At 46.3% G+C, this 27,108-nt stretch overlaps 1 protein-coding gene across 1 annotated transcript in view; it reads left to right on the forward strand.

Moving 5' to 3' along the window:
- Window positions 1–23,331, forward strand: part of LOC135367213 (dual oxidase-like) — a 106,244-nt gene extending 82,913 nt beyond the window's left edge. The window contains exons 11-31 of the mRNA XM_064600372.1: window positions 621–793; window positions 8,670–8,848; window positions 10,605–10,723; window positions 10,881–11,018; window positions 11,674–11,778; window positions 11,844–12,049; window positions 12,507–12,692; window positions 12,900–13,122; window positions 13,228–13,500; window positions 14,013–14,055; window positions 14,121–14,284; window positions 14,644–14,874; window positions 15,659–15,752; window positions 15,838–15,887; window positions 16,093–16,253; window positions 19,143–19,263; window positions 20,199–20,428; window positions 20,611–20,775; window positions 20,877–21,032; window positions 21,930–22,058; window positions 22,586–23,331. Coding sequence (XP_064456442.1) covers window positions 621–793; window positions 8,670–8,848; window positions 10,605–10,723; window positions 10,881–11,018; window positions 11,674–11,778; window positions 11,844–12,049; window positions 12,507–12,692; window positions 12,900–13,122; window positions 13,228–13,500; window positions 14,013–14,055; window positions 14,121–14,284; window positions 14,644–14,874; window positions 15,659–15,752; window positions 15,838–15,887; window positions 16,093–16,253; window positions 19,143–19,263; window positions 20,199–20,428; window positions 20,611–20,775; window positions 20,877–21,032; window positions 21,930–22,058; window positions 22,586–22,711 — 3,272 coding nt within the window. The 3' untranslated portion in view covers window positions 22,712–23,331. The remainder of the gene's footprint in view (window positions 1–620; window positions 794–8,669; window positions 8,849–10,604; window positions 10,724–10,880; window positions 11,019–11,673; window positions 11,779–11,843; window positions 12,050–12,506; window positions 12,693–12,899; window positions 13,123–13,227; window positions 13,501–14,012; window positions 14,056–14,120; window positions 14,285–14,643; window positions 14,875–15,658; window positions 15,753–15,837; window positions 15,888–16,092; window positions 16,254–19,142; window positions 19,264–20,198; window positions 20,429–20,610; window positions 20,776–20,876; window positions 21,033–21,929; window positions 22,059–22,585) is intronic.
- Window positions 23,332–27,108: the final 3,777 nt, after the last annotated feature.

Genomic DNA, 27,108 nt, shown 5'->3' on the forward strand with positions numbered 1-27,108 from the left:
CATTAGCTTGGAAAGAAACAATCGGGTTTTTACGCAGCTTTCCGGGCATCGTCAATCTCTCGCAGGCAATTTATAGAATGTACACATTCTTATATTCTAAACCAAGGTGTGGTTCTCAGCATTTCGACACGCGTTCTGAGGTGGTAAAACCCAACCGATTCGTTGTAATCTTGTTTGTCCGCTAATTCGATATCGTTATACCCATTACTTCCGTTCTAATAGATTTACGGGCGTTTGTGCAGCGGTAGCATGTTAAGGTCGATCCGAGGTGTGCACGAAATGCCGACCAGGCAATATGGTTAAAACTACGGCAAATACGCAAACACTCCCGGTCTCTTTGGCTCCAGTGAAATGGTATTGACAGCTCTCAACTGAATATAACTGCGACAACACTATATAAGTGAAGTAAAGAAATATATATACTTAGCCATCACAAGATTGCACGCCCATGCTGCTTTGTGACTGAGTTGTCCACACATCATGAACAGCATTACTGACCAGCTGGTCCTGCCATCCTTCGGCGACTAAATTGACTTCATCATCTCCAAATAAAGTTGTTGTTGCTTGTGTTTTTATCTACATCAATTGACCTCTTCTTATATCCTTCCGTTAACCCGCAGACAAACTCTTCGGCCCGATGGAATTCACTCGGCGGGACCTTGCAGCCCTGGACATTATGCGAGGCCGAGACAACGGTCTTCCAGACTACAACACCGTACGCCGTTACTTCGGCCTTCCGGCGATCACTGAGTGGAGCCAGATCAACGAGAAGCTCGCCAAAGCGAACCCAGAGGTAAGCTTCATCCGTCTTACTCCATGCACTGGTCCACAGAAATATTTTTCTCAATTTTGCTCCATGTTCATGTGGCTGCTGCAACGAAACACAATGCTAATGACAGTACGTTTAAACGAAAATACTCGAACGTAGTTACTCTGAACGTATGACTCTTGAACTCTTAATTTCTGTTTTCAGCGTCTTGAGCATGCGACTCTTGACACGCGAGCAATGTCATCGCTGTCTGAGACTTGATCCAGGGTTCTTTGGCATTGTAGCAAAATGTCCCACCAGAGGGTTACCAATAGGCTGTTTTGTGTACGATATTCAGTATGTGCACCATTTAACGCAAAAAGCGTTCATCGGCACTTGTAGGCAGGACCAATCAGTGGCTTTTGTTTCACAAGGCACGTTTGTGCAGCGAAATGCATTACGGAAGAAGCAATACAAGTGTAGCACCAGAAGGATGTCCTGTGGAACGTGGAGTGACCCTTGCACGTTCAGAAAATGAGTAAGGTGCAAAAGCACTGCAGTGTCGTAAATATTTTAAAGCGGTTGCGCAGGAAAAGGCTAAGGACGTCAGTATGTACAGAAGTACGATGGTTTATTGTAATGAAGACTGAAAAGAGCGCGTAGGATCATGCAATGAGATATTGCTGATATCGTCTTCCTTAACCAGGGGTGTTTCTTTCTTGTCCTGTATGTTCACATTCGCTCCGAAGAGCTGTAAAGTTGCACTCAAGAAGAGCAATTTCCTTCGTCTGATACCCCTTTTTTTTCGTCAGTTCAGCACAGGCGAACCCCACGTCGAACAACTACTCCCGTGAAGATGCGCGTAATTATCCAACTAAGTACATTGCCCATCGCAACGCGCGTGTCCTGCACCAAGGATACTTACAGAAGTTGTTCCACCGGTGATGTTGAACAGCTGCGCCCTCTGCCTGTTTTCTAACGACCCCTCTAAACCGTCGAGAGTAAGAAGCGAGTATCGTGGCGATGGCGTTGAAAGATAAGCGAGATAGCGAAGCAGTTCTGGGCAGCGCTTCCGAAAACCGGAAAGAGCGTATGAATCTGGGATAATCGTTGGACACACTCTGCCGATGGCCTACTGTTTAATAGTCGCTCGTCTTTCTGCTACATGTGCGAATGTGATTTGCAGGAATGACGTCATCGCTCTCCTCTGTACAACGATCACATATCAGCATTCTATGTGACCATTACGTCGCATTCTGGTGCTACATAATTTGCCTGCTTGGTGCGCTTCTGTAGCACGTTGTTGCAGGTGTCTGTCGCACAACAACAACAACAACAACAACAAAAAAAGAGAGAGAAACCGACACGACGTCGTTGTGTGTTAAGACTTCCTATACTTATTAACGAGTTTTAGTAAATGGAAAGAACTGTACGAAAACGATTCGATAAAGGAAGTTATCAAATCCAAGCTTAGCAATGTGATGTCATCCGCTTCAAAGAAACAGGGTGATTAGGTTATAATGTCATTATGAACACCTTCCGATCTACTCAAACTCTCTATCATCGCCTAATTTCTACCTGAGCCCTTTACGGGGCTTCTATTCTATGCAACAACCAGCGCGTCAGCAGACGCTAAATACATTTGGCGTGAAGTGTTTTTTTGGCGAATTCGCAAAATGTACCCGTACAACAAGCACTGAAAAAATGCATACGCTATTCGCTGCGAGATCGACCTATATGGGGCGAAACTATCACCTTTCTAGTGTGGATAACACGTAGGCCGATATTCGGAATTGATAGTTCTTTGTCGTAATTCTGTTACTGTTACTGTTCGGTACCGCAATGCTGCACCTACTGCAGTAAACGCTGAGTAGACGTGTAAAAGCAGACGACGCGTCCACACAATGGTAGTTCATCGTTTCTCCGCAGCGCGCCGACACCGTTCGATTTCGAAGCGAATAGGTCCATAGATGTTGGACGTGTCGTACTGCACGTGGTTGACCTATATACTTCGTGTCCCACCTTGCCCTTAATCTACCAGCATGCCGTCAATGGTTTCCACCACACCCATACCGCAGCAGCTTGGCTATACTGGCTCCATTCAGACATTGGAGCATCTGGCCATGTCACGTGTAGACTGGGAGGTACTCGGGTTCGAATTCCAGTGCCGGCTGTGCTGTCCGGGGTTTTTCCTGGCTTTTCCTCAGACGCTGTCAGACATATGTCGAAGCAGTTCCCTTAGAAGTCGGCCCAGGACGCACATTCCCCCCAAAGCGTTAGTCGCGACGTTGCCGACTTCTGTGAGGCCGACAACGGTGGGCTCTTCCACAGCACCGCCACCACTACCGGCTTCGACGACGACGACGACGAAGAAGAAGAAAGCGTTGACGAATTACACTGTCATCACATTACAACACGAAGTCACGCCTGTGGTTAACAAGGGCTTCCAGCAGCATCAACAAATGCAGGACGGTAAAAGCCCAAGACTATGGTCAACGGGAACACACGCACAGACAGACAGACAGAGTGTGTGTGTTCTCGTCGTTTCTAGTCTCGTGGCTTTACCGTCATGTATTCTAGTCACAAGCTCGCTTTCTATTTAGCAGTTCTATCAATAAATGACCGCCCGCGTTACCTAAAATACTTTGCGCTCTCGGACTTGGTGAGCTATTTTTCATATCGTAATCGCTTCGTTTAAAGACTGCGCGTGAACTTCGATATCAACCAGAAATCGCGTGACGGCGAGCAACGGATTAAAGGGACGCTGCTGCGAGGAGGAGTGGCCTGACACCAACGCCCCCGAAGAGGAAGGTTACTTGCAAGCCTGATACGATAATCTCTTAGTGGGTTTCTCTGGGTGTGGCCCCAACGTGGAGTAATCGAAACGTTCCTGCGACTTGCAGGCGAATGTCCGGTGGACAGAAGAACGCAACTCGAAACTGTGGTACGTTCCAGAGATTGTCGATATGGAGTCTTGAGGAAGTGCTGTAATTCTCAATCTGAAGTGGTTTGCCGATGGCATCGGGTGCGACGCTTTGCCTTTGTTTTTCTTGTTTTCCCGGCACCTTTTGCCGATCAGCGGCGGAAAAGTCCAATAGCGCGGGCTCTTGCAGTCTACGTATCGGAAGAAGGCATACATTTCCTTGAAGGAGAAAACCTGTGATAATCCCCGTTCAACCAGGCAGGTCATATAACATGCAGGGGCGTAGGGCCTTCAAATTCAAGGAAGCATCTCAGAACTACAGAAACTTCACCGCTTCACCGCTAGGTTCATCCTGTGGCACCACTGTTCATTATCAACTGTTGTCCCCGAGTTGTATTCTCCAAAGAAAGCCGTTTTTCTCCTCCTTACCTCAGCTGATGGCCGTTGTCCACAAATACGATTGGCCACGTTTTAGCTAGGTTGCCATGGTGATGACACAAAAAGAAAAGAAAAACCGACGCGTCGTTGTGTCAAGATTGGGGTTTAAGACCGCTAGCATAGATGAGGTGGCCTGACGGCGACATTGAGAAATAACGATTTGTCATTTGCAAGTTATCCTCTCAGAACGTACTGGAAGTAAGAGGGCAGCGATAAAAGAAAGGCACACCTAAGAGATGAAGAGAATGAAGCAGAGGTCTGAATGATAACAGCCTCAAAGTTACGCAGTTGATCGTCAGGACGCCAACTGGAACAAAAATATTTACTATATCGATAGACAAGCAACAGGATGCAACGACCAAAAGCGGATACTCGCTCGAGTTTCTTCTTCTCTTATCGTACCAAAACCTAAAGGCTCCGGAGTTGGTGAATCCATGCGACTTTCCAATCCTTCACGGCGATATCGCTAACGTTAATGGGACTCTGGCAAGTCATTAATCAAGCAGTTATGAAACCACGTCAGCATCCATCACGTTGCTCAAGATTAGACGCGATATCCATCTCTACCCTAACACGCACCTGGTTTCTGCTGAGGTGAGCAGCAAATGATGCTTGCACAAAATTCGTCTTCTCAAAATATGCTCCAGGGAGAATCGCTAGGATTTAATGCGCATAAAATGGGGTATGTCTTCGATGGTGGCCCTGCTACAATGCTACCTTGATAAATGCGCACGAGACTCGCCATCTCGTCGAAGTCTCATTATTGAAGTCTGATGAAAAATGATGTTAAAAGTGCTCAAATTAACCTCTGCAAATGAAACAGTCAGTAATGGGAAGTGTGCACGCAGGAGCACTTCGAGAACTCGTTTGCTGGGGCATCGCGTCGTAGGCATACGTCATCGGCAATGGAACGCATTGTAGGTGTGAACTGGATGGGTGGCAGGAAAACATTGAGGTGGTTTAAAAGTGTCCCAAAGAGAGTCCCCTTAGGACAATGAGATTCACCAGGAACGCCATGTGCTGATCCCATGTCCAGGAGGAACTTGATGACTGCACCAAGGTCGTACCGACTAGTGTTTTGTTCTGGTCAGGATTATAGGTCCAGTGACGACTGTTCTTCGATGTCTCTGTTTGGAAGAATGGCACAGTTCTTTCTGGAAGTTAGGGCTTATAATCAAGTGCGGTTCGCTGTCAAAAAAGGGTAAGAGCCGTGCACAGAAAAAAAAAAGAGAGAAAATTATAATTAACGGCTCACGGCTAAAAGTTATCATGAACAAAAAATATCTAAATGCTCCGCGAGTAATTCATCACGAGCTTTCCTAATTCATAATAGAGCCGAACTGCATCCTTCCGTGACAACACTTCGTCTGACTACAAAAGCTATGCTACGGAAAAAATAGTGTACAGGAAGAAAGAAGCCGGCTTGATTCGGCTCTCAAAAGTTAGGACAGAGTCCGCGATGTCACGCAATCCAAGAATTCCCACAGGAGCTCTCATGGCGCCGAAGGGGTTGCCGGCAATCTCGTTATTGATGAGCCACGCCGGTATCATAATGTATTAGACCGAATGGAAAGACCTCGATGCTTAATTGGGATCACGCAATTAGTTGCCTTTTTAGAAATGTCGCATCTGGCTTTTCGTGCGAGAATGTAGTTATCTAGACAGAACATCCTGGGGCGACTAAGACGTTTAAGACTTATCATGTCCTGCTGGTCAACATGTAATGGTTGTGCTTGCCACTTCGACTAGAACCTGAGATGCAACGAGAGATAATCGATTCGAGATAGCTTGATTTGACCTCTATATTGATATGTCATCCGAGCATTCGGTTTGAAGTTCCCGCCAACGTTCAGATGTATGCAAGAAGAGAGAGAGAGAAAAAAAAAAAAAGATTCCATCGAGGAAACTAAAAACACTTTTGAGATGACCATCGTAGTAGATGTATCATTTTATTCTTCTTGCGATAAAATTACATAGTAATCACATAACGATCTTAAGGCGGATGTGCAGTAGTTGTTCGAGATAGAAAGCGACAACCTGAGATGTCGCTCTTCTATTCGTATACAAGACAGCGTTTAGTTTAGGCCACAAAGTCTAAAAGTAGACCTAGACCTACACCGAGCCTAGACCTACACCGAGCCTAGACCTAATTTAAATAAACTAAGAGCCAGTAACTCCAGGTTCCAGGGAAATCTAAGCAAGTACCACTGTTGTCTAGTTGCAACATGCGAACGCGGTGTACAGTGCTGATCTGTGTGCCTGTGTGCAGTGTATCACATACGAGTATAGTCGAGTGAGCCATTGCCGTACGTCTGGGTTGCCGCATTTGTTTCTTGAAAACTCCATAACCCAAACACTTTGCGACGCAGCTTGAACACCGTCGACATGTGCGCCCTGTGGTCCTTCTCTAAGTGTCTTAGACAAACAACAACTTTATTTTTGACCTTAGAGAGTGGGGAGTTTCATCGCCACAGGCGATGTGTCTTAGACATAGCTCTAGGTTGCCATAGCCTTCATTGCCTTGAAGAGCTTTGCGCATTGACGTCAAAGAGGGACGTGATAACCCACGTCCTGGTACGTGCGATGTGGCGTTGTGGATATAGCGTAAGTGTTGACTTCAGGGTCATGCTGAAGACCAGATTGTGACAGGTTCGAATACTACCACAGGCTGTGCTGTCGGAGGTTTACCGTGGGTTTCCAGGTGACAATACAGACAGATGTCGGCACAGTTTCCCTTGATGTTTACCCAGGACGCGCTGTCCTTCTATCTCTCTCTCTCTCTCACTCGTTCCTGCTGTCCTCTCTCCGTCTGTTCGCGCCTGTATAGAGCTCATAGCCATGGCTGCTTCACAGAACAATGGTTGCTATCACAGAAAAAATCGTCCTTGTTTACGGCTGCTGACCTCAAAGAAAACAAATGTAGATGAATTGAACCATTACTAATTCTACGATCTTCTTGCGCTGTAATTCTATATTTTGCAATGTGGTCCGTCGAAGGGCTCTTTAGTCGGGTACCTAGTCTTTTTTTTTTCTTTTTTTCGAGTCAGTGCTTCTGCTACTGTATTTGCGTTCCGCCAAAACGAGAGCAGGCAGCACGCGGACATGATCGATACGCGCTTGACACGTCTGGACGACGCGAGTTACGCAAATTTCCGTCAACAGTCCGTCTACGGGAACTCATTCGCTCAGATTGGAGCTTTCATCGCAGACCCTGTAATTATGATGAAGGGAGCTGATCACCCAGGTTGCTACCGGAGCTGATGCCCGGATGGCACTATTCAAACTTTTTAATAGCCTGGCGTCCTATTTACGTTGTTGACTCGGATGCCGTGGCTGCCACCATCAGAGTCTTGTTCGACTTCTATCATGTTTCTGTCGCCGACGGCTATAGCTCGTGCCACCGTACGTGGATTGTCGATCAAGATATGGGGACCGACCCGTAAAGAAATGAAATAGCTACGAAGTCGGTGACGCCGGTGGATAAACACTACGACATCAAAATCATGGGCAGTTTTGATAAATCCTTGACAAAATGCGCGCATAAAACGTTTTGCCGCTCGAAATACATTGTAGCAGGTTGTATGGAGATACTCGCTCGACGGGCCAGACATGACATGAATAATTATAATAATCGTGACATCACCGGCTATCGGTGCCGTTCAATCTATGGCTTCCAGCAGGTCATCGATACGTGGTACAGCTTCGTGTTTAACGACGCGAACGGGCCTTGTTACTCTAGAGTAGAGTGTCTTCCTCTATGAGCGTTGATGGAACCACTTTGGGATTAAGCACGACGTTGACGGATAGCGTCGCACCCTGTTGTCGCCCGTGTGACGTCGTCCTGCGTGATGCTGTCCGAGAGCGCGCAGCAGGATGCTGAGGACCCTTGACAACCCGTTTTGCTGCGTGCTGTCTGTCCCGCTGAATGACTTGACATGCATATAGAACGGCGGACGCGGTACTTGTGCACGATATAATGCGAGAAAATTACATCACGGAGTTAGGATTAGGTAGCTTAGCCTTGGCGACTTACGGTGGCGCAAGGAGCGGCCTTTTAGGACTGCTCTGTTAGGTAGATGTACTACGTACCGTACTGGACCATGTGCGTCGAAACCCCTTCGAGCGAGGACGGTATGATACACACGGCCTTACATAAATTTATGCTGAGGACAATGCCTCATTTCCAGTAAATATCTTTGATACCTTTGAGCATAGGTGGTATGCATAGTATCCATCCATCCATGCGTACACTGTGGCGAATGGTACAACCCCAAACAGAGAGCCAAGTCCTGAGGTTTACCTGACTACCCACCATTACCCTATTGGTGTTTACCTCTATTGTTCCGCGTTAATAATACTGTTACACGATATTACTACAACAGTATGTTGTCTTGGGCATAGCGCCGAAGTTCAACTGCTGGTACATGCTGTTAATAGAATGGTTGTTGGTGCCAATGCTGCGTGTCTGCATATGTTTCTGCAATGTTTCTTCTTTGTAGCTGTCATTCGCTTTTATATGTAAAGACGAATACTCACTTTTCTCAATTCTTATCGTTTCAGTTGTTTGAGAAGCTCATATCGCTGTACAAGGGTCGCTTGGACCAAGTCGATCTGTTCGTGGGCGGCATGCTGGAGTCAGATGACGGCCGTCCAGGACCTCTCTTCCGGAAGATCATTCGTGAACAGTTCGAGCGACTTCGGGACGCCGATCGTTTCTGGTTTGAGAACGTGCACAACGGGTGAGTACTACAGCAATCGTCGTAAGTGTGTTTGAAAACTTCGGAAACTAACAGGGTCCTTACGTTGCCTTGGAATCCAAGTGATATGATCCGAAAGCCCTTCTGACGACACGAATGATGCTAGAACAACAACAACAATAGATGATGACGATGAGATGGGGTGTTTCATGATGCTAGAGCATGCGCGTCTACAAATAGCTTTAGCTGCAACAAGCTCTCCACTACTTCACTACAACAGAAAATGTTATGGCAATAAAGAACCGAACAAACAAGATAAGACATAAAAGATGTCTGCAGGGTGCCAATCTACAGAACAACAGTTGATGCCGGTTACGTGTCTAGAGGCAGTTCTTCACCTTTTAACCTTTTCGTTGGAAAGCTACTCTTTCGTCACGAATAAGGGAAAATCACTGTCGAAGGTCTCGTCGACCAATGATTACTGTCATCTGCTCATCGCGCTGGTGTAAGCCGGGTCCACCGGATCTGCGTTGATCACAAGGTCTCTTTAAACGGCCGCGTTCGCTCCCGGGGGGAATCGCGCATCCTGTTGTCAGACGAAAGATGTCGTTGGACGTTGTGTGATCGTCGATGCGTGAATGCTTTTCTTAGAACCGAAACTGACGTGTGTACAGGTGAAAAGTATGTCCTTGTGTGAAGGTTGTTGGTAAAAAAAATGCAAAGAAAAGAAACGGTCGAAGACCGTTCTTTGGTAACTCACGATTTGTTGTTGCCACGGCTCTTGATAAAAAAAAAAAGGGTGGAGAGAAATCGTATCTCGGCTGCTCCATGTTAGACGTTTCTAGATGGATGTGTCGCCCGCTGTGCTGTTCAATGCGTCAATATGTGCATAATCGTACGTCGCGTATAGCGAGAGTTGTTTCGCAGTGACAAAGCAAACAGGAATTAAAATAAACTGTTTGTTCATGAAAGAATGATATTCCATTTGCACTGTTAACCGTGACTCGCACCGAAATTTGATTACAGTTGACGTGAACAGGGAAACTGTTAACAAATTTGGTTTGGCATTCTCGTTAAGTTATTAAGACGGGGGGTGACACTTCGCATCATGTTTGGAGGAAAAGTGTAAAGGACTGTCATAGGGATCGATACGAACCTGCGTTCAAAGTTTGCGGCAAGGGGGGTGATATACATAGAAAATCGGCACCCCGAATACCGGAACCAATCCGGCTCCGACATCAAGGTCACGTACTTTCGAGAACCAATGGGAATAGCCGAAGCTCTCCGTCCTCTGACGACAGAGCCTGACGCGGAAGTTTGTTGAACGGTTTCAACCTCGTCAACTGCACCACATAGGAAAATATTTTTTTTTCTGCTCGATATACTCCGGCGTGCATCGGATGTATTGGACCACGAGTACCACAGTTTCACAATCCCAAGTATTGTTGCACCCGGGTTCCTCATACAGTGACGAAACCAAAAGTGGTGACAAAAGCAGGTTCATCTCTTTCAAGCAGTGTAATACACTTATAAAAAGAGCGCCACGGCAACCTCATCACGAGAGCATGCCGCCCTCATGCCGATTTCTGATCGTCCTCGTCGTCGCCTTTGATGCACTGTTGAAGATGGAGACGGCTGAACAGTATCGCATTTGCCGTAGCAAAACGAAGAAAGTTATAAAAGGCTTGGAAACGTTTCGAAGCGTTCTGCGTTATGAGCGAAGTTCGCGTTTGAACAACAACCTAAAAGACGAACATTTGGGTGTAATAGCGCGTAATACGATTACTCTTTTTTACAGGATATTCTCACAGGAGGAAATAGAAGAAATTCGCAAAATTACCATGTACGACATCATTATCCAAGGAACGGACATCCAGCCTGACGAAATACAAAAGGACGTGTTCTTCCATGTCAATGGTAAATACTTGCCCTACGAAAGTGAGACTTCGAGAGACAAAGTATAATTGTATCTACACTGCCAGCAGCCGGCGCTGAGAGCGAGTGCTGAGCGACGATGCTGAATACTGAAGATGTTGATGCGTGTTTGCCAATCTTGTACTCTGTCTTCACCCAGGTGACCCTTGTCCACAGCCACAGCAGATCAACAGTTCCCTTCTGGAACCTTGCATGATCTTGGACGGATGGGACTACTTCAGAGGAAATGAAGTTGCTTACATTTACTCGTGCCTCGTTCTAGCTTTTATTCCTATTAGTAAGTCCTTCTGTTTGTTTACTTGCTGATTACTTTAGCGAATCTTGCAGCGAATCATTTTTAGTTCGTCTCTCCCTGTTACCAGGTGAAGCGAACTCATGAATGTTCTTTCTCAAGCGCATTTTTACACATTGTAAACCGTTTACTCGACAGTTGAATTAATTAGATGACTCTAAACATTTGGATGTCATAGTTATGCTGCTAGTTTATACGATGAATCATCAAAGACATGACATGACAATGACTCATCATGCTGAGGTTGCATGAAGATTTTAGTGGAGCTTAGGAGCTCGTGTTGTGTCTTGTTATGTCCTGTTGTTGTGCCAAAGACCAGGCTTCATCGTCATGGGTTGAGTGAAATTGCTTCTCCAAAAATAGGGTTATTCTTTATTGTTACAATTAATATATCGAAATGAAATTAATCAGACGACCTGTGATGAGATGCAGGAAGCTGCTGCAGTTGCACTTATTCTGCGTCCTCGATACTTCCTAAGCGACACTTGAAATGTCACAGCAGCTGTATTCGAAAGGAATCCGAAATATTCGAAAGCATTCGTGAATTCGATCCACGACATAGCGCAGTTCTCTGTGTGAAATAAAATGACACTTGCGGACACATTGCATATTTAAATTCACACGCACCCTCTCGTTTAAGTCTGTGCTGGACTGGGATATGGAGTCATCAAACTGCAGAACAGGAGGCGAAGAAACATCAAGGCAAAAAAGGAGGTCGTTATGGGAAAGAACTACGACAAGCTTTGTAAGTACAAGACCGCATTTCTCCAGAGAGCAGCGATGATCAGCTGTATCCTTCGCCCACCACAGATGTCAAGGAATGGCTTCACCAAAACCACAAACGGTTCGTCAAGGTTAAGATTGGACCTGACGAGTCGCTGTCAACCGTGAACCGCAAAGGAGAAGTTCTTCGCAAAGTCGATTTTAAGTCTGTGTCCGCTTTGGTTGTTGAGATTACAACTGACGCTGCCAAAAAGCCGATGTGTCTCGTAAGGTCTCCGAGGGATCATGACCTGGTGAGGCTCTTGAACTCCTTTGTCTTATTGTGCATAAGACTATAAGACTAATAAGACTATATGTGAAGAAAACAAACTAGAGTTGAACAGCTTTTGTTTTCGTTTTATGCCTTGCTTACATAATAAAGTGTGAAACCAAAGGCTAAATTTCCCCATGATCGTAACGCATTCATGGCACTGAAATACGTGTTGGGACTTGACACTCATGCATAGACTTAGACCTATCTACGTTTAACAATGAGAAGACTCTCACGAGGTTCTGGAATATGTTGTCGGCCGTGTTCGTATATCTGTTGTGACATTTGGTATGCATTGAACAGACGGGATTCATGAACCCTTCAGGTGCGAAACATTCCTCAGAAGACGTAGACAAACGCCCTTATTGGATGCGACTCGCATAGAAGGTACAGGATAAGCTCCTCTGCTACATGGACATGTGTTGTGTTTTCTTCTACAGGTCCTTCAGTTCGACAGCGTTCATTCGCGCAAGAAGTTCCTGACGAAGCTGGAGAGCTTCCTCGTGAATCGAAAAAAGACATTGGAAAGCATAAACACGACAAGAGAAAACATGCTGGCCAATGCCGAGACCAAGGAAAAGAGGCAGAAGCGGTTGGAGCATTTCTTCAGGGAAGCGTACGCTTTGGTAAGCAGATATCTGGTTCTCCGGGATGCTTGTACACGTAACATAGTTGCGGCCATATACTAGTCCCTTTGTAGAGTGTGTTGGGTGACTTGCATGTCGAGGCAACGCGAAACAAACGAAATCAGACTTCGCATTGCTTTGACATCTTTCTTACAAATGTACACCACTGGAAAGCACGGTCAGTTTCTGTTTCCCACTACAATCTAGACATTCGGCCTGAAACCTGGAGAGAAGAGAAAGCTCGAAGATGTGGGAAACGACGTGATCATGGTGATGCGGACGTCACTCTCAAAGCAAGAGTTCGCGGACGCTTTAGGCATGAAGCCAGACTCGCTGTTCGTCAAGCAAATGTTCAACTGTGTGGACAAGGACAAGGACGAACGAATCAGCTTCCAGGAGTTCTTGGACACCGTTGTGTTGTTTACAAGAGGTAGTCTTTCTTTGAAACATACCGTCGTATGTGTCTTTTTTTGCAGTGGCCATCAGCAGCTACGACGCAGTGTATTTTGACCGAAACATGCCTTACTGTCCACAGGCAAGAGCGAGGACAAGTTCCGTATCATCTTCGACATGTGCGACAACCACGGGACGGGTGTCATTCACAAGCAGGAGCTGACTAAGATGCTCAGGTCCCTTGTGGACATTGCAAGAACAAACTCTCTGAGCGAATATCAAACTACTGACATCATTCGTGGGATGTACGCGTCTGCTGGTCTGGAGAATAAGGAGGAGCTCAACTACGACGATTTCAAGCAGATGATGAAGGAACATCGTGGCGATCTCATCTCGATTGGACTCGACTGCAAAGGTCTTTACTTTCTGTTACTCGAGAAGGAGCAAGTAGAATTGGAAACATGCGATAGAAGTAGTCAAATGTGTTCCTTTCGTGAAGGTTAAGAGAGGAACGTAAAGAGGCTACAGACCAAAAATAAGACAATAAAATCGTATACTGTGTACCACGCAGTACGCAATGCTATACTGTATACCATACAAAAGTCATCGTATGCTTGGCGGTAGATTACTGGCTGTTATTTGCAGAAGTATGACAGAACACGCCGAGGGTACCAGGAAAAGTATTTTATTGATGATCCTCACGAGATAGATCTGATGTCCTTACTCACATGTAGTTAAGTTGTGTCAGAAGTATTGGTGTGAGTCAGCGAGAATTGAAGGAACACTGAGATAACCACCTCTGGCTTTGAACATAGAGTTGTGCAGTGTTCATTATTGTGAAACAAAAATAACTTGGCAGTTTTGTGTCATCGTGGCCTTTGCTATGACGTGACCTAAGGTCTTAATGGTTCTACTGGTGCTTTTCAGGAGCCAACCAGAACTTCTTAGACACATCAACGAACGTTGCAAGGTAACAGATCACTATCATGCAGTATAACGAAAGGTGTTGTAACGGACGTTATTCCGTTTACATAGGATGACGAGCTTCCAGATCAACCAGCCACCGGAGGATCCGCCATCTTGGGCGCTTCTCAAATGGAACCAATTGACCACATTCTTGGAGGAAAATCGGCAACACATTTTCTATCTCTTCGTCTTTTATGTCATCACGATTGTGCTTTTCATCGAGCGATACATCTGTAAGCAAACCGAAATTGTTACCAGTTCGATGAAGTCTGTTCTTTTGGAGCTGTGGTTACATCAACTAGGTCGTGTCAGCAAGAATAGTCGTCGAACGGGCAATAATGCATCAGGGTCGCAAAAGCGAACACAGTTCTTTAGCAATTCTAGTTCTTTTGCTCCTCCGACTATCCGGTGCATTGAAAGCAAATGGAACATGAGCAGGACTGAGAAAAAAAAAAGTAAACAAACGAAAAACAATAAAGAAACTCGTCGACATTAATGCTCAGTTCCCACGCAATGACGCCCGACACGAAGAGAGCAAGACCGCCAGGTGGTGTACAATTGAAGTTAACGGTGACATGTCAATATGTTTCAGATTACTCTTACATGTCGGAGCACATGGACTTGCGGCACGTGATGGGCGTCGGCATCTCCATTACACGAGGGTCCGCCGCGTCCCTGTCCTTCTGCTACTCCCTGCTGTTGCTCACCATGTGTCGAAATCTCATAACGAAGATCCGAGAGCTACCGCTTCAGCAATACATCCCACTGGACTCCCATGTTCAGTTCCACAAGATCGTCGCTCTCACTGCGCTGTTCTTCAGCCGTAAGTTATCCTGTTGAACTTAGCCAACAGACAGCAGTCTGGCTGGCGCCGACTTTCTAGGGGAATAGCAAGTCGACGGCAGTCTGCCTAGTTTCCTTTAAGTTTCCGTAGGTTTCCTTTCGTATCACAATAGGCCAGAGCTCGCGTGGCGTGGCGTGGCGTAGCGAGCGGGATGTGACGCGAGTTGGAATCCCGGCATCGGCTGTGCTATCTGAGGTTTTCCCTGGGTTTTCTGGCCGACTTCCAGACTAATGGCTGCACAGTTCTCCCCGAAGTCGGCCCAGGATGCACACTAACCCTACTTCCCCTCCCCCACTAGTTCCTGCTGCCCCCTCCCCATCTGTCCACGCCTGTACGCCGCTCACACCCACAGTTATTCCGTGGCGCTAACACATTAAGGTCATGTTAAAGACTGGTCGGTCGCGGGTTCGAATCCTACCACGGGTTGTGCTGTCCGATCTTTCTCGTCTGTTTCCCACCAGAAAAAACAAACAAACAAAAAACAGACGTATTCGTACAGTTCTCCCAGAAGCTTACCTAGGAAGCGTACTAATCCCGCTCCTTCCTGCTGTCCTTTCTCCATCCGCTTATATCTGCACACCACTCGCAGCCACAGGTGCTTGATGGTGCAAACATGAATAAGGAATTAGTGTTCCAAGTATATCTCCAGTTGTTTTCGATGTCTCTGTTTCTAAGCACCAAAAGGGCGACAAAAGAGAGGCGTTTTACCCCGATATCTCCTGGCCGCTTCCAGGCGCTAATGGAATCTTTGCTTGCTTTTCAGTGGTACACACAGTAGGGCATTACATAAACTTTTACCACGTGTCGACGCAGCCGGCAGAACACCTCAAATGCATGACAAAGGAAATGCACTTCGAGTATGTGTCTCTTCAAGATCTATTCACTTGATACGGGTCATTACGCAAAGATATTACATGCTAATCGAACTCTCTTGCTTCGCAGTTCTGATTTCAAATCCACGATTACGTTCTGGGTCTTCCAAACAGTTACAGGTAAGCCGGTGCGCAGTGATTCTTGTTAGTTGAGTGAATGATTTCTATCCGAGTACGTACGTGGGCGCCTCAAGTCTTTATACCAGAGTTAGGAGCCAGCTGTCTATACACATTTTTGTGTACGCGAGTCATCGCAGGTTTTCCCTGACTCTCTCTGTTATATTTATTAATTTTGATGTCTCATAAATTATCTTTTGTTCTGCAGGCATAACGGGTGTGGGACTCTTCATTGTAATGTGCATCATTTTTATCTTTGCACACCCGAAAATACGGCAGAAGGCGTACAGCTATTTCTGGATGACGCACAGCCTATACATTCTACTCTATATTCTCTGCCTGCTTCATGGTCAAGCAAAGTTGACTGGGGTAAGATGCCACCAAGCACTAGTAGTATAATAACGTCGCCTAATGCGTAAAGTTAACATGATAACGCCGGTGAAGTTTGATTTTTCGTGCGCAACCTGCCCATATGCAGGGCGCTCTAGTGATGACATGACTGCCAGTCACACTTACGAAGGCGTGCTGAAAAGTTCTCGGCCCACTTCCAGGTTCCTTGCATTTCGCAAGTTGGCTTTCGCTCCGCCTTCGTGTGCGTTGCTTTGAACGGTTAGGGGCGTGTTCACAGCACGTCGCAGATTCGCAGGTTTGCGTTAACTCTGCTCATCACCATAGCAACAGGCGGGTCACGTGGTACGCTTCGGGGGGTGAGTGTTTGCTTATGATCGCCGGCGTTGGGAGAGGAGATTGAACGACGAAAACATGGTCGATGTACGACGTTCGCGCTGGATATAAACCTTCATGTGCTCTTAAATAAGGAAGGCATCGCTGGTAACGCAAATACCACACTCATAAGGGTGCCTTTGCTACCAGGTGGGGGTAAAGGAAACAGAGCATGGTGACAAAAGTGTTTCGATTCAATCCTGTTAGCTTTGTGATACACTAAACTTGTTGTGTAAACGCAACCCAAGTAAACTATGTGTACTGCCATGTCCTGACAAATGGCGCGACTTGAATATCAATCTGAACCTGTATTAGATATTCCATGCAATATTGTTATGAAGTTTTTATGAAGCAGCCAATGGGACATAATGTAGAACAGAATGTATTATTCTCCACGCGCTCTCGTCGGGCTCCATCGGGTGGTGACCGCACGTGCTCTTGTGCAGCAGGTCTGTCAGGCGACTGAGCCACTACTATCACTACAAAGCAATGATCTTTTTTTTTATACTTTCACCATGGCCATTGGATGGCTCCTGATACGAACGCGATCTCGTCAGCGTAGAAAGGAAATAGAAATAGAAGGGAAATTTCCGGTTACGTAGGGCACTCCTACCCCGCGGCACGCGCAACATGTCGCCACACATACAGGCAGACATACTTTACGTTGATGTTGATGTTGATGTTGACGAAGAAAAAATAATATGGAGAGGTTGAATTCGTCACAAGACAAATTGGACTACGCACTACCATGCGCGGGGCTATCAACAGTACCATATTTGCTACAAGCGTGAAACTGTCAAGGATTGTCAATCAAAGGTTGAATTCGTCCCGTCATGAAGTTCCGATCATGCTGAAGAAAACTCCAAGGAGAATCTATGAGTGCACACCATACTCAACCAATAAGAAGTGGTGTGCCAATTTTCAGCGAAGGAATTTTGACACCAAACCGTCTGAGAGAAACCCCAGACAGCACAGCCGGCACTGGGATTTGAGCCTGGGTACCTCCCAGTCTCACATGACATGGCCAGCACGCTAACCACTGAGCCACGCTGGTCGCCGTTAAATGTGGTGTGGTGTGGTGGGTGGTGGAAGGGCTTGCCGTTGTCGGCCTCACGTAGGTGGGCAACGTCACGACTGACGCCCTGGGGGAATGTGTGTCCTCGGCCGACTTCTAAGGGAACTGTGCCGACATATGTCTGAAGGCGTCTGAGGAAAACCCAGGAAAACCCCAGACAGCACAGCCGGCACTGGGATTCAAACCCGGGTACCTCCCAGTCTCGACGTGACATGGCCAGCACGCTAACCACTGAGCCACGGGAGCTGGTCGCCGTTAAATGCATCACTTCGACCCATTATTCGCCATGACCTCGTGCGCGAGCCTACCACAGCCGCTTCGCACATTCCCCCAGGGCGTGAGTCGTGACGTTGCCCACATACGTGAGGCCGACAACGGCAAGCCCTATCACCACCACCACCACCACCACCACCACCACCACCACCACCGCTTCGGAGCACGCGAACTTTAAATGTAACGATAACGATCTCTATATGAAACTTGAAGATCGGGGCCCATGGAGACTCCAATGGTGCTCACATACGAAATTGTTGATTGTGTCTATGACCTCCTTTTGGCAGATCGGCGAATCTCGGCTAAAACAATTGCGGAGACCTTGGGCATATCCAGAGATAGCATTGGGTTTATAATTCACGAAGAGTTGGGTATGCGGAAGCTGTCAACCAAATGGGTTCCGAAGTGTCTGAATGCCGATGAAAAAGAACGCCAAAAATGGATGCGTCCAAGTTGATTGTGCAGCATTTTGAGCGTTCTAATGACACTTTTCTTGAGCGACTTGTTGCTGTTGATAAAAGAAGGCTGCATCACTACGATCCTGAGGGAAAAGAACAGTCCAAGGTGGCACTCGGTTTCTCTGAGGCCGAAGAAATCCAAGACCAGCGGGGAAAGGTCATGGCCACGGTTTTCGTGGTCAGGGAGGATGTTTTGCTGACTATCTCCAGAAGGTTGAAACAGTTAATACCACAACACACTACTGCAGCTTGCTCTGTCGGTTAAAGGAGGCTCTGAAAGAAAAACGGCGCGGGAAAGCTACGGAAAGCCGTTCTCCTTTTGCAGAACAATGCTCCGGCTCACAAAGAAGACAAGACAATGCAGGTTCTGAAAGACTTGCTATTTGAGTGAATTGAGGATCCACCGTACACGATGGATCTTGCCCCATTATCTATTTTGGATTCCAAACCTGAAAAAAAGTTTGAAAGGAAAGAGAATCTGAGTTGGTAGGAGCAGCCAAAGTATATTTCGCAGAGCCGACGTCGGATTCCTTTTTTCAAGGGTTAGAGAAGCTTCAGGAACGATGTACCGAGTGCGTTGAACTTCGAGGTTGATGTCGCGTTGTAATAAATGTTTATGGCTCTAGGCCACGTTCTTCCATGTCGAGAACTCTTCAGCGCCCCCTCTTACGTGTAGCTTGGATGTGCATCCCTCTTTTTTTACTGATGACATCTCTATTCTGTGTGTAGTCTCCACGCTTCTGGATGTTCTTCGTTGGACCTGCGATAATATTCACACTGGACAAGGTTGTCAGCTTGCAGACCAAATACATGGAGCTGGACATTTTAGAGACAGATCTACTTCCGTCAGGTAACAAAACTTCCATAACTTTAGATTACTTAGCTTTCCTGTAATTTTTATTCAAATTTGTCGAGAGTGCAGTGCCTACAGGCTGCAAAGTTCACTTACAGCAGTTTGAAGAAATAATAAAAAAAAAACTTATAGGGAAGGTAAGGTTTCAACGAAGGTAAGGAACCAAGAAGTGTACCACGGCAGAGGGACGGCAGAAAGATGATGAGAATAAACGCATACTTCTCTCATTACTTTTGGTCGCGGGAATCTGTGTGGCGTACCATTGGTCCTCGTGGATTCTTAAAGGATCGTTTGTGTAAATTTGCGGACGTGTGTACTGCAAATACCAGATACTCAACACGAGTTTGCTACAAAGAGTTCAATCAGAAGGAGAAATTCTGCGTTTACTTTAGAATGTGCCTATATCTGAGTCTCGGCGAGATGACATCAGACACTGTGATGCATCCATACACTCACATGCAGTAGACAGCGGTAGCCATTGCTCACACACATGCACCATGTTTGCGGAGACACCAAAGACTTGATAGGTTGGTAAGTTGATAAGTAAAATAAAAAAGTAAAAAAAGACAGAGGCTAAATTCGGCACCCGACCAAATCTGCAACAAAAAAAGAAAACGTAAGCTAACGTCGTAACGCACGCGCCCACCAAAATGTATTCGCGGGGTCACAATAATCTACAATGCAATAAGAACATGTGCGCAACATCAAACAACTTATGCAACAGCAAAAGCAAAGATATTTGCTACAGCAGCAAGAATCACAACATAGGCTCACACACCGACAGTGCACAAAACCTAATAAACAGATTCCAAAGAAGACTGCACAATAAAATTCACAAGTGCAGCCAGAGTTACATCCCTCTTGTTGGAGGACCAGACAGATAGGTAGGAACTGTGTGTTGCCTTAACACCTTGTTGTATCCATTCTACCAGATGTGACAAAAGTAAAATTCACGCGGCCACCAAACTTCAAGTACCTCTCTGGCCAGTGGGTACGCCTGGGTTGTACGGGCTTTAGACCCAACGAGTACCACTCTCTCACGTTGACATCAGCTCCACACGAGAATTATCTCTCCGTGCACGTCAAGGCACAAGGTCCGTGGACGTGGAAGTTGAGGAACTACTTCGATCCTAACAACCTTCAAGGCAACCTCATGCCAAAGGTACCTGCTTGCGTCACAGGAATCCTTTTTAACCCATGAGTGGTCCCTCTTGAGCAACGAACAAGAGATTTTGTTCATTGAAAATCACTTTAGAAGATCCGTGCCCATTTTTTGAGACCTTGGACGAGTTACCAAGAAGTGCGACGTCTCAGCTAACGTGGCATGGCTGCCTCTCTCTGCAGATCAGACTAGAAGGTCCATTCGGCGGCGGTAACCAGGACTGGTACAAGTTCGAGATTGCTGTTATGGTAGGAGGTGGAATAGGTGTAACACCTTATGCTTCCATTCTCAACGATCTCGTATTTGGAACCTCCACGAATAGGTACTCCGGCGTTGCCTGCAAGAAGGTACGTTACTCTAGACGATAATGCTGCACGGAATGCAATCTCCGTTCGCGGAGGGCTTCAACGAAGAAATAGGCTTATAAAAGTTAAACGACTGATTGCAGGTGTACTTCATGTGGATCTGTCCTTCGCACCGGCACTTCGAGTGGTTCATTGACGTGCTACGGGACGTGGAGCGCAAGGACGTTACCAACGTCCTGGAGATCCACATTTTCATTACGCAGTTCTTCCATAAATTCGATTTGAGGACGACGATGCTGGTATGTCGCCTCGCACGCGCATATAATCTTTGCTTTTACGTCATGTTATCCGTTTGTTGCATGAGACAGAAGCTTATAGTACTCTATGACAATGAAGTCAGGTCACATGACAGTAAAATCCCTGGACTAGGGACGACATGTGTGGGGCAAGTGGATATCTTAAAGATGAACATGGAAATGATTGAAGGAATATCTTAAAGGAGCACTGAGGTGACCACCATTTTTTTGTTTGTTTTTGTTTTTGTTTTTCGGTGTAGTGTGTTCTCCAACGAATAAAAATGAGTTCCTGCGAAAGAACGATGAGCGCAGGTGACCTACAGAGGAAGCGCGAGGGCTCTGTTCCACACACATTTGAAAAGTTCTCGTGAAAAAGCGCATCGCAGAACGAGAGGACTTCGTGACGTATGCTACCCGCCTCACGTGACCAGTGACGCAAAGCGGCACAGCTCAAGCATGTATAAGCGGCGCGTGAGCTGCGAAGAAAAAAAAAGCAAAGAAACAAGGCACGGAGCCTCCAGTACGTCACGCAAGAATCGTGTCGGGCGTCCGCGGCTGCATTCTCCGACTGTTTTTTGTAAATTCGATTGCACAGCTATAACGCACCGCAGAGCGAAAATATTTTGCATGGTGACTCCTGGTGGACAGCCTGACAGATGAGGCAGGATTTCGAGCGACGTTAAATGTCACCTCACTGCTCCTTTAAGGCAGCCATCCTTAAAGGGCTACTATATGGGGGATAGTGGCAAAAAGAGAAACGTATCAGTTTTGAGTTAGCTGCCTGTGGTGCAATCTTTATAATGACCGTCTACTCAACCTTTCCGTTGTACAATCGTGTAAGGTTTTGCAATAGACATCCTGTGCGTGGGTTTTACTAATGTCTAATGATGCTGTTTGCAGTATATTTGCGAGAACCACTTCCAGAGGATCTCCAATAGAAGCATGTTCACTGGTCTGAAAGCAATCAACCACTTCGGTCGACCAGATATGAATGCCTTCCTAAAATTCGTGCAGCAACAGCACTCTTACGTATGTCTACTTTTGCTTTGGAACAAAGAATACTGAATGCACTGACGTTTTGTCAAATATATAGCCATGTTATAGGGCGGGTCAGAGCGCAAGTCAAGTAATGTACATTACATTATAAGAGAAAAAAGATACATACAAAGGCAAACATACATTTCGGAAGTCAAAGGATAAATATGTTGTCAAACGTGCCTACGCAGCATTCCAAATTAGAAATATTCGGCTCTATATATACGCTCGCATTCTTTAATCACTACATACAGTTCCCTTTAAGATTTCTGTTTACCTGCTTTAAGAGAATCAGGGATCAGTGTTGTCCTTCACGAGATCTCCCGTCATTGGGCCTTAACAATATTTTTGGGTGTTGTTGGGAACCATTGGAATTTTCAGACCAGCAATGCCGATGGTCCTGGTATAAAGCCGGGGGCGCAGAACAATATTTGTGACCAGTGCCTCTATGAATCAATATAAGAATCTTTTAGAACCACACACAAAGATTAATAGATTCTGCATTCAAATTCCTCATGTAGGTAAGCAAAGTGGGTGTCTTCAGCTGCGGCCCTTCAGCGCTAACCAAGAGCGTGAGTTCCGCCTGCGAGACGGTCAACAACAGCCGAAAGCTTCCTTACTTCATTCATCACTACGAGAACTTTTGAACTGTGGTGGTACTGGCTTGTTATGGGTCTTCGTCCACCACATCCCCACACACTGTGATGCTTTGCAAAGACTTGTCCCGCACTACTGAGATCCTACGAAGAGGTGCGCGGCAACGACGGCTTTTATGAGCTGTTCTCTAGGTCAACATTTATACTAGGACACTTCGGGACTCGAGATTTACATGGGAATCGACGTGTGCTGCAACGAGGACCTGTGCAATCCCTTGGAAAGTCCCTAGCAGCAAATATGCTCCCAGAGGCTCACAGCCCCTGCTTCAGTGTCTTCCTGGGGAAAACGTATTTTTTTTTAAGATGTCGGTTTGCCAACGGCGTAGTTGTGGATCTTGAGCAGAAACCATGGTGAGTTGTTAGCCAGTGAACAGAAGGCTGACAGCAGAGTTGCTCAGTGGTTTCCTTTCAAAAAGTGCTGTGTCATCTGGTTTTTGTGGACCTCTTATTTAATTTATGTCAAGTTGCGAAGTGGTTTATGTCGCCCGCAAGCATGGTGAGGCATTGTGTCAGACGAGCACAAAGCCGAAGAGGTCCAGGACTGTAGTCTGTGCCAATTATGGCATGCCTATACTTGATGGAGGAAAAAATAAAGTTTTATTTAAATGGTTGCTTCTGTAAGTTGACTTCAGTTGTAGTGAAGAGTGCTGGAAAGCCCTGTTCTGCAGTTCCTGGTATCATTGTAACATTTGCTGTTAGCAGGTATCCACTCTTACCCATTCCGGATTTGCTGCGGCTCTGTGCCATCAGTTGATGCACATTCCCGAATCCTCAATAGGTACGAATAAGGGGGGGGGGGGATATGTTTAATAGAAAGAAAAGAAAGGGAAGAGGAAATGTCAGCCATGCTGATGCCGGCTTGCTGCCAATAATGGCGTTCATAGTATGTTGACGTGCCAGCCGAAGATAAAATTATATTACGCATAATAAGGCAACGAATTTTATCAGAATATGATGGTAACTCTGATCATCACAACGCACACTTGCTTGACGTTGAGGTGAACAGTTATATCGAACAAGAAATAACGAAGGTAAGCTTCGTCAGAATTTATCTATACGATACGATTTTTTTGCAAAAAAAGAGCTATTTGTCGACATGCAAAAGACTTAGAACACCATCGTGTCCATGATGCGTAGCCCGAAAGGAGTTCGTCAGCAGCAGTCAACCTGAAAGCTCATTTCGCAGATAGAAGATGGCAACGCATTTATTCAGTATCCAGATTTGAGATACGTGTGGTTATTTGCTGGTTTGATATCACGTATGCCCTCTCCCTAACGTGATAAGAACAGAACACCAGACACCAGGTTTTCTCAAGGACGGCAGTTGACGGCAGGAGCATTGCTTGGGTGTTTGCAAGGCTTAGGTATTGGATTTGTCCTGATTGAATTGATTCCGCCTCCACAATTTCGGATACCAGCTTCACTCAAACAACAGAAACTGCGAGAGGAAAGAAAAAGTCCACGTTTTGCTGCTGCAGCTGTCACCAACTGGCCCGACTCATACATGTTATGAAAAAAAAAGTGTTGTGCCCGTGTCAAGCTTGCGCGCTATCTGCTCTTTATGATGGCGTCTTCAGGAAGCCCGGACATATGTGCTCGCTGTGCAATGGATTCGTTCACGTAGGACTGGTGATTTCACGCTGAATGACGCCACTTCTGTGGCTCGCTCAGGTAAGAGCCTCACTCTCAGACGCCATGGTGGGATGGAACGAGTAGTCCACGTAGAAGCCGCATCGTAATATATGTTGCCCGGTTATCAAGTGTACAGTGCTGGACAAAAGTTTACGGAACGCGCGAGCGATGTATTTTCTCCTCGGTGCGACACCCTGGCGGCGGGCGGAAGCGGGCTCGTTCATTCGTTCAGAGGGAGGAAAGGAGTGCGCCGGTAGCGACACCAATCCAAAACACTTCGCCGGCACATTCAAGCGATACCGAAACTACCGCAGTGTGTCGCAACCAGCGCACTCGCCCATTCCTCTGAACGAGTGAACTGGCCCGCTTCCGCTCGCCGCTAGGGTGTCGCACGGAGGAGAAAATACACCGCTCGCGCGTTCCGTAAACTTTTGTCCAGCACTGTACAAGTTTAATATCCTGCAGTTCGTTTTCATGTGCTTTTGTAGTGGGAGTTGTGAGAACAATTGAGAGAGCCCGTTTGTGTTATCCACGCCACAATGGTACTTGTGTGCAACACGTGATATATTTTCTTCGACTCCACTTGAGCACATGATGATATATACCACCATTTGTCCATGAGAACTCTGTGCATTCATATGCACAGTAGTTGGAAGCGGATCCCCATAACAAGATAAGTGATAAAGCTCAGTGCCGGACACATAGGAGAAAAATGTGGGTGTTTTGTTGTGTGACCGAAGCCAGAACAGATCACGTGCTTGTATGCGTACTCTCTTAGAAATGTATTGGTTGGTCTGACCCACTAATATAGTATAGCAGTATAGGCCATGGTCTGACCAGGTTCATATCTGGTCATTAGATGTCTGAATCATGGCCCATTTTCGGGGGGAGGGGGTGGATATGTTTATTACGAAAACAAAAAGGAAAAATAAAGGCAGGCAAAAGGGAAAGGTCAGCCAGGCAGAAGCTGACTTGCAATTCCTTATAAAAAATAAAAAAAATATATAAAAAACGTAAAAAAGGGTCATTAGATGTCTGAATCATGGCCCATTTTGGCGGGGGGGGGGGGGGGGGCTGGATATGTTCATTAGGAAAAAGAAAAGAAAAAGAAGGCAGGCAAAAAGGAAAGGTCAGCCAGGCAGGAATAGCAAGTCGGCTCGACTTGCTATTCCTTGTAAAAAAAGAAAAAACTTCGGCTCTACTTTAGTCTAAATTCAGGACACATTCGGTTCGGCATTAAGGCTTAGTGGCGACACCCAGCTGAAGAAGCATAAGCATTTTCAGCCACACAGTAGGTGTAGCTTATTTTTTTGTTATCTGGTTGCGTTCGAGATTTCATACCTGATTTAGAGCTCAGCACGTAGTAGCTGACCGTTGGTTTTAGTCGAGCTCTTGGTATAGGCTATACTTGTGCATGTAGATGCTGCATGGGTTCAAGTCGACCAGGGCCGCGATCATGAGCTCTCACATAGCAATCGTTATTCTAAAAATTGGTGTGCTCGAGACGTCACGTGGCGGCACGCGGAAACCGTTTTGGTAGGCCATGATTAGGTTGTTAACGACCTAAAATGCCTGCAAGCCCAGGTGAAAAATATCTGAAAGTGGAACCGCTTGCAAGTTGTTTATGAAACAAATACCCCTTTGGGAAACCACTTGGAAATAGTCCGCTTTAAAAAACCCTTGATTGGGAAAACCCTTGCAAGTGGTTCCACTTCGGAAAAAACTTTCATGCAGCTATCACTTTGGAACCCATTTGTAAGTGGGTCCACTTCAGTTATCAGCTTATAGTCAGTCGTAGACATGTCTTTTACAGCATAGTACTTTTATTTCAGATGTTTACACTCGCAGCTTGTTTTGCAACAATGCAAGGAACATAAGGCAGCTTCGAAGTACAAAAGCAGAAATAGGGTTCGGATAAAAGCACCAATGAAATTAGCACGCATGCACATGAATATGAAGCAACTGAGTCAGGAACATGGTTGCAGAATTGGGCCACCAATTCCATTCCAAGGAATGGAGATTTGTGATAATTCCATTCCTTTCAATTCCTCGGAATCAAAAGGTATGCCAATTCCCACTCCTGGAATAGGCTTGGCAACCCCATTCCGTTTCCGTTAATTCCATCACTAAAAGAAGGGACCGGTAACCATACTGGCTAGCCCAGCAGCCACCGGGGCGCCCAGACCATTCCATTCCAATTCCATTCCTGCGAAAAACTGCTTCCTTCCATTCCCATTCCATTCCTAGGACAACAACAACAACATATATATTGTGATGATGAAGTGGGGAGGTTTTCCACTCTAGGAGTGGAACGCTACCCCATAGCTAGGGGTCTAATATGAGTGGTGACAATGATCAGTGATGACGATGAGAGATGACGGGAATGATCGAAGTGGCGATGACGATGCTGGACGTGATCGTGGTGGTGGGAGTGTCCGAGGGCGCTGCTGGGGTCATAGTGAGTCCTTTAGGCCTGTCGCCTCAAAGAAGTCAACCACGTGACGTAATGCCGCCCTGGAGTCGGTCGCGGTGTCCCAAGGGCCGAGGATGGTCGACAAGTTGAAGGGGCGGCAGCCAATGGTGGCAAGCTGCGACTGCAGTGTACGCCTCTCGTTGACATAGGTCCGGCAGCGGAGGAGTATGTGCTCAACGTTGGCAAGTACGCCACACTCGTTGCACATAGGGCTAGCCTCACAGCCTAGCTGGTATCGATAGGACGGAGTGAAGGCCACATTCAGACGTAGCCTGTGGATGAG

This window comes from Ornithodoros turicata, chromosome 8 (assembly GCF_037126465.1).
Source record: "Ornithodoros turicata isolate Travis chromosome 8, ASM3712646v1, whole genome shotgun sequence".
Taxonomy (NCBI): Eukaryota; Metazoa; Arthropoda; class Arachnida; order Ixodida; family Argasidae; genus Ornithodoros; species Ornithodoros turicata.